The following is an 11355-nucleotide window of genomic DNA, read 5'->3' as shown; positions in this document are numbered from 1 at the left end:
GTGATGTCGGCTTGATGATGGAAAAGTCCGTTCAGAATCGGCGCGGCAAGTTTGGATTTTTTGCGCTTTTTGCAGGAGCGAGCGGACTTCGTGCCTCGTGTACGGTTCGAGATGGCTAGACCAGATTGGACGCAGTAAGCCAAACAATCACAGCACACGGAAAGTGACCGCCTGCTGTGATAGAACCACAAAACCAAATGTTGAAAAAAAAAAAAAAAAAAAAGGTTACCACGGCTATATAATTTTTGAATGACGGGAAAGGAATGCTTGCCAATTTTGTGGCTGCTCGGTTTGTCTACTTTGTGAACCACTTTGGGCACGCGGCCATTCGTCACGAGAAAAGAAAGTCGCTCAGGATAAAATGGCAGACGTTTGGGAACGGTGACATTTTAAAAGTACGGCTTTTTTTGAACCATTTTCAAGGCTGGAATGACCAAAGATGGATGGATGCCTTTTTTTTTTCTTCCTTTTTATTTATGGGGCCCACACATCTGGGAAGGGGTATACTTTTTGTAAATGTTAAGTGCGAGGACTCCACATCCACTGATAATCACTTTCCAAAAGGGGCATAAAACGAGTGGTTCGAGGGGGTGAACGCAGATGGGCTCGAAAGAAGACTGGCTATAAAACAGGCCCGAATCTGCAGCGTCAGCAAGCGGCGTTGCAAGCGCCCGCAGGCTCTGCCACGCCGGCGCGCATCGTACGCTTCAAGGCACAACTGCTCCGGGTTTTAATGGTCCCAGTAAAGCAGCGGTAGCATTTACTATCGCGGGAAAGACCCTCATTAGATGAGCGAGCAGGGCTGGACGTGGTTTGAACTCCGTTGACCTCGATTTATTGAACGCACAAAGCTATATCCTGGTCAACTTTTATATGTTCATTGACATGGGCTAATTGCTTCCAGCAACGTTGTGGGGGGGGGGAGACGTAACGTTTCAACCACGCGGAGCCCCGTGTTCATGTTTGGGCGGAATGAGCATTTGTTGTCGTCATTCCATGCGGGGGTCGTCGTTATTAGAGATTTACAAGAGTTAGCAGAAAAACCCCGGGGAAGTTCGGCAACTTGTTGGGGGATGATTGCCTTTAGCAGGGAGCAGTAAAAGTGGCTCGTGGAGGAGTTTGGGATTTTAACTGGTCTTTTTCAGAAATGCTAAGCTGCTCGTTAACAACTGATCTTTATTCGTGATCAACGCCGTTTACGTTGATTGACAGGGAGAACATATAAATCTAGTCACACAAAGTTCACCCAACCAGAACACCACATTTTACAAATGAGATGAAATCAATACCTTCTTGCTTTTTTTAATATCTGATATTCAATATTTTGAGTGTTTTGGCCGCTGAGACTACAGGCTTCACTATTTCATCCACAGGTCGGTCTACATACAATAGATAAGTATGAATTCTGTTAAGTATTGTTTTAAATCAGGTCTAGTGCCGGTTCTGGCAGTGCCACCACAATTTGGCTCATGGTGGCCATTATTGTTTATATTGGTGGTTCTTAAAGCCTTTGTCGGGAATCACCGTTTATTTAATTTTTTAGCTCTCCAAGTACCACCATCATGACCAACATTTCAATACATCGAAGTAAGCCTTAGTGTTCATTATCAAAACAACGCAAAGGTGTGATTCCTAAAAAGTAAATGTCATATTCCAAGCTAGTGTAAAACGATAGCCTGGGAAGCCACGCCCACTTTCCTGAGGAATTGCATTGTTTGTTCATTTGCTATGACGTATTCTTCGGCAGTCAATTCAAAAATGGCGCACAGGAGAGACCGTAGCGTGTTTACTTCGGAATGAAACTCAGTTTTAAATGACAAGAACAAAACATTTATTTCAAAAGAAAATGTATCACGACCACAGCCTTTTATATTAATCGATTCATAATGATGCTTACTTGCAGTCGTGAGAAGTGAAGCCACCGGCAGCCATCTTTTTTTGCCACTCGCCATGGCCGCTTACCTTGATTTTTTTCCGCGGTATTGTGACATTATTTCCTGCCACTATGGCGGGCAGATCCGCTACATGCACATTTCATCGGCAAGAATACGATTACACGATCTGAGACGCGCATGCGCAGAAGGTCGGCAATATTTGTTTGCGAACGACAGTAAGTCAAAGTACGTAGGAAGTGCCCAAAAGACACAACGTCCACTCTTCTTTGATTAGTTCTTTTCCAGTGTCTTATTTAGTCAGGTTTGCCCCGAATTGAATCAAATTTCAGTATCAATAATGAATCAGAATGGCTCAATTCTTACCAATTCCCATCAAACACAGTAACGGAAGAAAAGAGGGAGGGGGGTGGGGTGGGTGTGTGGGGGAGAGTCACCTTTAGAATCTCCTGGGCTTTAGCTTCAATTGCGAACGATCGTCGCTCCTTAAAGTCGTCTGTGGTTGTATTCGGACTCTCCTCCACGACGAGACCTGACAATGGCTCCTCTTTTTCTGCTTCAGGCGCGTTGTTCTCCTCCTAAAGAGACACAAGAATGTCATTTAACAATCCATATGAGTGCACAACATTTTTGAATATAGTTACAGGGTGAGCAAATATTTGCTGACAAGCTAACTCAGAGCACCATCAAGAAAACAAATTTCAAAAATGGCCTTTTTGGTCTGATATATAGTAAAAGCCAGCCATCTTGAATCCACTGGGTATGCTGTATTACATATCTACGAGCTGCTATGGAAGCCAAAAGAATGAGCGAATGCGATGACACGGGGCCAAGTTGGTCACTGCTCTGTTGAAGGCCAGTGAGCAGAGCAAGCCATCCATGACTAAAGTCTACTCGCAGTAAGTGAAATCAGGCCATGCAGAGAAGCCATATACATGACTGGGGGGGGGGAAGATATTGCGGGCGGATGCTACATCACAACGGCGCGTGCGGTCTGCGATGAAAGCTAGTTTTCGCCCTGGAGCCAAGTTTCCTGCCAGGGAGAAGTACAGCGTGCATGTTTAGGCGTTTGTCATTTCATAGCCTGCTAGTCCATAGTGGGGGGGGGAAATAATATCCTTGTCTGAATCATTCAATTCAATTGAATGGGCACCGCCCAACATGAAAGTTAGGTCCAAACAAGAATCTTTCAAAACTGGGGTGGACTTTGATCTAAATTTTGGGGAAATGATGTGGTTTTCAATGGTTTGCTTTGCTCCAAACAATAAGTTCTCTAAATGACTGTTATTTGTCAGGGAAGTAGACTCACTCCAACAACTAGTCCCAATTTTATATTTCAGCCACAGTGGATCTCGACTTTATCCTCCCAGACTGAACTGTTGTCTCTTACTTATAATCAAATCCATACATACTAATAGTTTAAAAAAAAAATATATATATATATATATATATTTTTTTGGGGTGTGTTCAGTTTGGAGATGGCTCCAGAAATTCTGTTTGCGTTTGTCGACTTTCCACAGCAGGCAGCGACTGGGGGGGCCATTAGTGCAGGCTTTACTGGGGGCACAGTGCAGCGGGCCTTTCATCTTGGCAAAGGTTATTTGGTTTGTGCCCCCGCGCAACAGAGAAACAATGCACGGGGCCCTAAGATCAAACACTGCGAGTAAGCGGCAGCGTGTTTGCAAGGGTGGAGCCGCTGACGGGGGCGGCTTGCGCAGCGCACGCTAAGCATCCGTGTTCTGTCTGTCATTTCAATTTTCATGCGTAGGCTCTGCTTTTAACATGCGAGTTGGAAGCCCTCCGTGAGCGAAAGAAAGCAGCGGTTCTGCAGTTGGAATAGTGGACCAAGTGATGTTCCATAGGGAGGCTCTCTTAACATCGTGGCAAAGATCCTACGATAAAATTATGACTGTGGCTAATGCGTTTAGCCGTTTCACTTCTGGGTGGGCCGCACTAAGCGCGGCTCGTCACATCTGACTCTGTTTAACCTGCAGCTGCAACGTTGGAGATGCGGGATATCGGCAAAACTATTATGTACAAGGCTGCTTTAGTCAATATACGCAGCAGTTAAGAGCAGTCATGTTGTTGTTTAAAAAAAACAAAACAGGACTTAAGACTCATGGTGACACTTGAGCGCTCCAATGCAGCCGTTATTACAAGTCAACGTGACTCAAGTCTGCTTACAAGGCAGGTAAACAAAAGCAGTGGGCCACTTTAAAAACCATTAACATACGTCAAGGGGACGAGACAGTTATTAGAAGGACAAAATTGAAGGGGGTCCAGATGCAGTTTGCTGTCAGTTTATTTGTATCCACGTGAGCTCACCTTGTTTGAGGTGGCACTGCTCGGGGAACCTTCTCTTGACAGACCTGGAATCTTTTCTGAGGACAAATGAGAAGACAAGGTAAGACTAAGAAAGCAAAAAAAAAAAAAAAAGGACACAAAGAAACAAGAGGATGAGGATCCAAGGAAAGAGGGTAAATGTGAACAAGAATGCAGAAGGATGATAAAAAAAAAAAAAATTCGGTTCCAGGATCCAGACAGTCACGATGACTTCTAGAACAAATAGGAAGCCGTTTGCAGTCCAAACTCGACATTCCCAGAATGTACATGTCAACCCTTAAAAGATTTGCTAAACTGGATACCACTTGCCTCCACTCAAGGCTATCTCGCTAACCGCCATACGTGAACAGCATCTACCTTGTGGAAGCTTTCACTTCAGGTAAATCCATCAGACATTCAATCTCTTCTCTTTCCCACACACAAGCTGGTGGCATGTTTACGAGCTCGGACAAAAGGTGGCTGCCGGATGCATTCGGAATGCTCGGCGTCTCTCTCATGCTACCCGACAGTTTACGTTTAACAATGGTGACAAGATACATGCGGAGAATTTATTTAACTCATTCGCTGCCATTGACGGCTATAGACGTCAAAAATTCATTTGAACTATTTGTATTCGTTTTTAAAAAAATCTATTTTTGTTAAGAGTATGAAAACCTAGATATTTTTTATTGTACATTTAAAACAGATATAAAATGTGTGATTAATTGTCAGTTAACTAGTTAAGTCATGTGATTAATTATGATTACAAATTTTAATCGCCTGACGCCCCAAATTTTTTAATAATGTTTTCTTTTCTTTTTTTTTTTATTCATTCACTGCCATTGACGGCTATAAACGTCAAAAATTAATTGAAACTTTTTCTATCAGTTTAACTTTTTCTTTTCACTTTTGTTAACAAGAGTATGAAAACCTAGAATTTTTTTATTGTACATTTAGAACAGATATAAAATTGTGGGTTAGGGTTAGGGTTAGGGTTAGGGTTAGATGCGATTAATTACAATTAAAAAAAATAATCGCCTGTCGCCCCTAATTTTTTAAATAATCTTTTTATTTTTAGTGAATTTATGGCAGTAAATGAGTCAAGAAGTAACTCAACCCCCCCACCCCACGCCATAGAGGTGATGCACAAAAAAATTGTGCTATTTTTGTAGATCAAAGACACAAACAACTATATTGCTGTGCATCATATTTCTTTTACAAGCGTCATGATTGCATGAAATCCCTTTCAATTAATTGCAGGTCAGCCAAAGGTAACTGCGTAACACATTGTTATATACTAAAGTCATAAAGTTAGGCATATTTGTCTTAGCTTTTATAGCTTGTGAATGACAACACAATCTGTCTGGACTTAACTTTGTTAGTTGTACCCTGACGTGTCTCTAAAATTCGAATGCTCAATAATCCATTTGCCATTAAAGTCAATCCACTTTAAGTAAACTGACACTTAAAAAGCAGGAGGAAATGAACTAAAGATTCCCAGGGGAGACAGGGGTTCTGTTGAGGTAAACAAAGTTACGAGGTTATTCTACAGACTACACCATGCAAATGAGATACTTTAGTATTTGCATTTTTTTTCCAGTCCGGTGGCATTCGAATATGTACCAACTTGCATAACAGAATTTTGGAGATCTTGGGAGTTGGACTGAAAAGACACTGTTCCTCCACTTGTTCTTGTTTATAACAACTACTAAAAACAATTGTGACTAGATCTATGCTTGAAAAGAGTGGAGCAACAAGTTCAAGTACTACTGTATCGCCATAAACAGTGAGGGAGAGAACTATTGACCACAAAAGTCACATCTAGACACAAAAATTTTACATTTGTGACGCACCCCGTTCTTTTAAAGACCTGGGTGACAGAATCAGCATCATTATAGTATTGTTGCATTTGAATTTCTATTGTATAAAGTAAAAAAAGGAAAAAGGCCATTTCGGAACAAAATTGCCTACGAACTCCACATTCATCATATTTAAAAACGTTTTATACTAAGTATGAATGTATTTTCTTGGCATGATGCTGTAACGCCATCTGTCACTCAGGTCAATGCTTGTTTTCAAGACTCATGTACAGACCCGCAGAGTCATGTCCACTGTGAGGAAAGAGCGCCCCCCAGAGGTGCTCATTCGGACCTGTGTGCCCCTCTGGACCATCCCCACCTGAAAAGCCAGTGAGCCAGATTATCAGAAATTGATAAATCGTTAAAAAAGCATATTTATATATTCTAACTAATTATTTAAGGTTAATAGGCAGTGTATTATGTCGAAAACATGCGTGACTTGGATGTATTTGAGACATTAATGTTTTTGTGCTATGTTTTGACTACACCCACAACTCCCATCCCATTATCTGACTAATTACAGTTTCGCCCAAGCTGGCCAAAGGAAAAAGGCTGAGCGGTGCATCAAACACAATTAAGCGTCAGCAATCCGACATACTCTTGCCTTGCTGTGATGGAAACGGAAGATTTTTGGCGCGATCCGGCGAGTAGCTCCTGCTGCTCACGCTGGAACCCGAGCGGCTGTGGGGGGAGCGGTCTCTGAGGGGCGGGAATGGAGGCGCCTTCCTCCGGTACTCCTGTCTGTCATCCCTGAGGCAAAAGAAACAGTAAAACTATGAGGTTTAGAGAAGTCATTATGTAAATAATGTTGTCAATTAGATACAACACTGCCATCTAGCATTCTCTGCAGCATCTGCATGCGACCAAATCTTTTATTGACACCTGGAAAGCATAAATAGGCCCTTACTTTCTACATGTAAAGATATTACTCCAGGAACCAAAACATGTATCCAACAAAGACCCGAGCCACAGAACTACAAAATAATATTTTTTTATTCATACCCTCGGTCCAGGTTGAGGATAGCTTGCACGAGTGTGTCAGCCCCACTTTCTGGCAGCGATCGGGGTGCTGGGTACATGCCTTGGTTCCGAGGTGTTGGTGCACGGCTGCTGATGGCATAAGTAAAGAAAAAAAAATTGCTCCGAATATTATATTTCCACCCAAATAGTCACACATTATCACTTTAGCTAAAGTACAGCTAAAAAACATGACAAATGTGTTCAAATTAGAATGGAGATGGATCATATGCACGGCAACACATCAAGATCCTGCCAGTAGTATATGCGTGTCATTCTTATTTGATTATTTGTTGTTTTTGTTTTGTTTTCATTGTCCCAATTTCATTGAAACTGCATCATGCAATTACAATGAAGGCTTTCCACTCTATTATGTGATCAAGCTTTTGTTGCAGCACTTTGTTACAGCTGCTGTGATTTTTTTTTTTTATTATTTTTTTTAAGTGCAAGATAAAGCTGAGTTGAGAGTCTCAAAGATTAAGACATGCGTGTCTTTATGCACACGGACCTGTAAATCAGATGTGGATCCTTTGAACAATTTACCATTACTTGAATAACCAACAATTGTAAAGCTTGTACGCCATTCCTGGTAACTTTGAGTCATTTCAACAGACAGCGAGCGAATTCTGACGAGTTTGATGTGGTCATTGTTGTCCCCATGTGTTTACCACCGTGCCACCTCACACCAAGTGATGCATGCATAGAGTGCATTATTACTGTACTGTGTAGTGAGCATTTACTTGTATTCCATAGGTCGTCCTGTATGTTGCTCCTCCCTGGGTCCTCTGTATGGATACTCCTCTTGCTAGAGAACAGGAAAGGCAATAATCAGGAATTTCAACTTCATGTTGCATCCAATATAACTTGTATCCTATCTATGCCTTCACCCTTCTCGATGGGGGACCACCTCTGCGTTCTGAGGGGAAATGACTGGCATCACCGTGGTAGCTCCGCTGATCTTCTCCATGGTAATTACGTGGGCCTCCTCCATTAGGGTAAAAGCGGGGACCTCCTTCATATTCATAACCATCAGGCCTGCCAAAGTGGCCTCGCCTCTCCCCTCCTCGAGGGTACTGACCCTGTAAAAGGATGGTGGATATCAAGAGGTGATTTATTACAACTATTTGAGTAATTAGTGTGTGTGCTTATAGAAGTGATAAATAGGCAGAAACATACTCTCCCCGCCCTGTCAGACAAAAAGCGCTCTTCATACGCGTCTCGTATACTCCTCTCCCTCCTGTAAGTCACTACCAAGCCAAAAAAATGAAAAACAAACAAACAGATTACATCAGTCAGCATTTTAGTCACCCAACATCTTTAAGTGGTAAGGGGGGAATCAATGCAGCAAAGCAATGCAGTGAAGCAAAAAATACAAAGCTATTAACAACCACATCACTGTGGTTTGGCATATACAGTATTTTATATGATCAAAGTCGATCAACTCACTCTCGGATCCAGGAGCTTTCCGGGTTGCTTTTGGGTGAAGTCTTTCAACCAAACCTGGGGAAGATTTAAAAAGTAGCGTTTATTGGATACATGTGGGTAGTTCAACGGATATTATCCATTCAAATGCAACACAGTTTACAAAATGTCTAACTGCGGTCAAACAACGAATATAGGTTGAAAAGCCGAGACCTAAACGTGGCTGTACCGATACGTAAACTGATTGTACAACACAATAGCAACGTTCCATCAAAACACAAAACGTTTATTAGTTTCTAGCGCGTTAATGTAGACTCGTGCTAGCATTGCTAATTAGCTATCGGCTGCCTGCACATACGATGCCTAAATGTGCATCCTTTTTTCTTTTCTTTTTTAATACAGCAGTTCATTGTTGCCGTCTAAGAATATAAAACACAATCACATAAAGGCATGTCTTATATACTGGATGGCATTTAAGTAATAACAAAGCGGCTTAGCTTTCCATGAATTGGACTCACGTTAGCCTTTCTGAAATGCTACTCTCTGAACAGATTCCAGACTGCTCGCTACGCCGCCATCTTGGCCCTCCTCTTTACAACAGCGCTTATTTTATTGGACAGGAGAAATTACGTAATCAGTCAGCGACATAGAAGTAGTGTTTCTGTTTACCTTCGTTCACTACAAGCACAAACGTGGGAAATATTCGTTTTAACGACATTAGATTTTTTATATAACATTTAACACTGTGTTGGTAAGTGATTTTGACTTCGAGAGCTGCAGTTAGTGTTTTACATGGCGGTATTATGTTAATGTAGCTGGCTATCTGACTTTGCGTTACTAATCATTATTAATTGTGCATTTTTCTTCAAGCTTCGTATGAATTCAACATGAGTGGAGGATTAGCGCCGAGCAAAAGCACTGTATATGTGTCAAACCTGCCATTCTCTCTCACCAACAACGACCTCCACAAGGTAATTTAGCAACTGTAAAGTTTTCCACATGAACTATTTATAATGTTAAATCTTTTGGGGGAAAAACAACAACATACAAATAACAAAATGCTTGTAACGATTTCAGCTGTTTACCAAGTATGGAAAAGTAGTTAAGTGAGTACGCCGTTCGTCTTTATTGTACCTTTAGAAATCCTTTCACTTTATTTAACATAAATACCCTGTGGTGGTACTATAATGGCTATGTATTTCTCAGGGTTACAATTGTGAAAGATAAAGACACCCACAGAAGCAAAGGCGTGGCATTCGTTCTCTTTCTGGACAGAGACTCGGCACATAACTGTGCAAGAGCAGTGAACAACAAGCAGGTGGGTGACAAATTCTCAAATGTTTATTATTTTCAGAGGTGGGCACGGATCAATGGACGGAAACCTGCTTCAGTCTGTGCTCGGGCCATGTATTTTTTCAAGGCTTTACGTTATAAAGCAATCACCGAAAATGGAAGCATCGACGGAGAGAAGGAAGTGCCCACCTCTGGTAATTATTATTGCACGTGAGTTACAGATGTGCTTGTCTTCCAGTTGTTTGGCAGAACTGTAAAAGCCAGTATTGCAATTGACAACGGACGAGCGACTGAGTTCATCAGGAGGCGCAACTACACTGACAAGAGCAGGTGTTACGAATGTGGGGTCAGTACAATTGTGATGGTATTTCAGTGTCTGTTGCTGTGTGCATTTTGGATCATTTTACAACTATTCAGCATTGTGCTAAAATACTTCAGAATACAGGACACATGAGCTATGCATGCCCCCAAAATATGCTGGGAGAACGAGAGCCGCCAAAGAAGAAGGAAAAGAAGAAGAAGAAAAAAGCTCAGCAACCTGAACATGTGTAAGTAACAGGATAATTGCTGAAAATAGGATGAATTGTCTTTCAATGCCTACATCCTTTGATTTCCCTCACAGTGAAGAAGAAGAACTGGAAAGTGAGGAAGAAGGAGAGGATCCAGCACTAGATAGTCTTAGTCAAGCCATAGCTTTTCAGGTAATGGGCAGATGGAGAGAAATACATTTTAGTCAAGGTAGTAAGATGAATAAATGGCTTATTTCTTTTGCGTCTTTACAGCAAGCACGTATTGACGAAGAGGACAAGCAAAGAAAAAATGTAGTTCTGTCCCAGGATGACAGCGCTCACCCTTCTACATCCTCAGAGTCCAGGAAACTGCGGATCAAAAAGAGTGCCTATTTTAGTGATGAGGAAGAGCTTAGTGATTAATGTGGACTTCTTTGTCGATGTATAGTTTAAACGTGTTTTTCTTTTAAGGTGTAATACATCAGGAATATCTAGCTGTATCCATCCATTTTCTATAGCCCTTGTCCGTATGGTCGTGGGCGAGCTAGAGCTTATCCCCGATGACTTTGGGTAGGAGTCGGGGTACACCTTGGACAGGACGCTGCCGGTCAATCACAGTATTTGACTAGCTTGTACATAAGTTGAATTTGTTGTAAATAAATATTTTTGACTTCTGCTCATTTTTATTATGCCTTCTTCTTATAATCCTGTTATACGCCTGCATCCCTGTCTTTCAATTACTGACGGAACTGCAAACTATTTCCCATGTCTATACTTTTCCTTTTTGTCGTTACGTAAGCAGGGCAAGAAGGTCTTTAACGCGCACCAACCGTAGTTGATCTTTCACAAATGCAAAACGCCATTGCGGATGAACAAAAAAGGTTTCCACTTTATTTACAAAAAAATGCTGATTACAAAAACCATAAACAAACTTACGATCAGCACGGTTAGATAAAGTTGTTGCTCCTAGCCTACTTGCTTTTCCTTTTTCTTTATGTCGACAAGCGAACGGAGCACAAATACTCAAATCTTTTAAATAAA

The 11355-nt window shown here is 41.6% G+C and overlaps 2 protein-coding genes across 8 annotated transcripts in view; one reads left to right on the top strand and one right to left on the bottom strand.

Annotated features, from left to right (window-relative positions):
* Positions 1–11355, bottom strand: part of pphln1 (periphilin 1) — a 43120-nt gene that overhangs the window by 1943 nt on the left and 29822 nt on the right. The window contains exons 1-10 of one of the 7 annotated variants that reach the window (XM_077543801.1): positions 9031–9139; positions 8537–8590; positions 8267–8337; positions 7978–8169; positions 7831–7895; positions 7076–7180; positions 6672–6823; positions 6309–6392; positions 4218–4273; positions 2330–2470 (exon numbers count right to left, since the gene is read on the bottom strand). In XM_077543801.1, coding sequence (XP_077399927.1) covers positions 2330–2470; positions 4218–4273; positions 6309–6392; positions 6672–6823; positions 7076–7180; positions 7831–7895; positions 7978–8169; positions 8267–8337; position 8537 — 867 coding nt within the window. In that variant the 5' untranslated portion in view covers positions 8538–8590; positions 9031–9139. Of the gene's footprint in view, positions 1–2329; positions 2471–4217; positions 4274–6308; positions 6393–6671; positions 6824–7075; positions 7184–7830; positions 7896–7977; positions 8170–8266; positions 8338–8536; positions 8591–9030; positions 9140–11355 lie in introns of those variants that run through there. The other 6 variants (XM_077543799.1, XM_077543802.1, XM_077543800.1 and 3 more) reach the window with 6 other exon arrangements.
* zcrb1 (zinc finger CCHC-type and RNA binding motif 1) lies at positions 9123–10994 on the top strand. Its single transcript, XM_077543806.1, has 8 exons — positions 9123–9263; positions 9383–9483; positions 9590–9618; positions 9719–9830; positions 10044–10151; positions 10244–10353; positions 10428–10506; positions 10588–10994. Exons 2-8 carry the CDS (start codon positions 9400–9402, stop codon positions 10735–10737), a joined length of 672 nt encoding a protein of 223 aa, XP_077399932.1. The 5' UTR covers positions 9123–9263; positions 9383–9399; the 3' UTR covers positions 10738–10994.

Source organism: Vanacampus margaritifer, chromosome 15 (genome assembly GCF_051991255.1).
Source record: "Vanacampus margaritifer isolate UIUO_Vmar chromosome 15, RoL_Vmar_1.0, whole genome shotgun sequence".
Lineage (NCBI taxonomy): Eukaryota > Metazoa > Chordata > Actinopteri > Syngnathiformes > Syngnathidae > Vanacampus > Vanacampus margaritifer.
The sequence above is the reverse complement of the archived record's forward strand: the minus strand, read 5'-3'. Positions and strand labels throughout refer to the sequence as shown.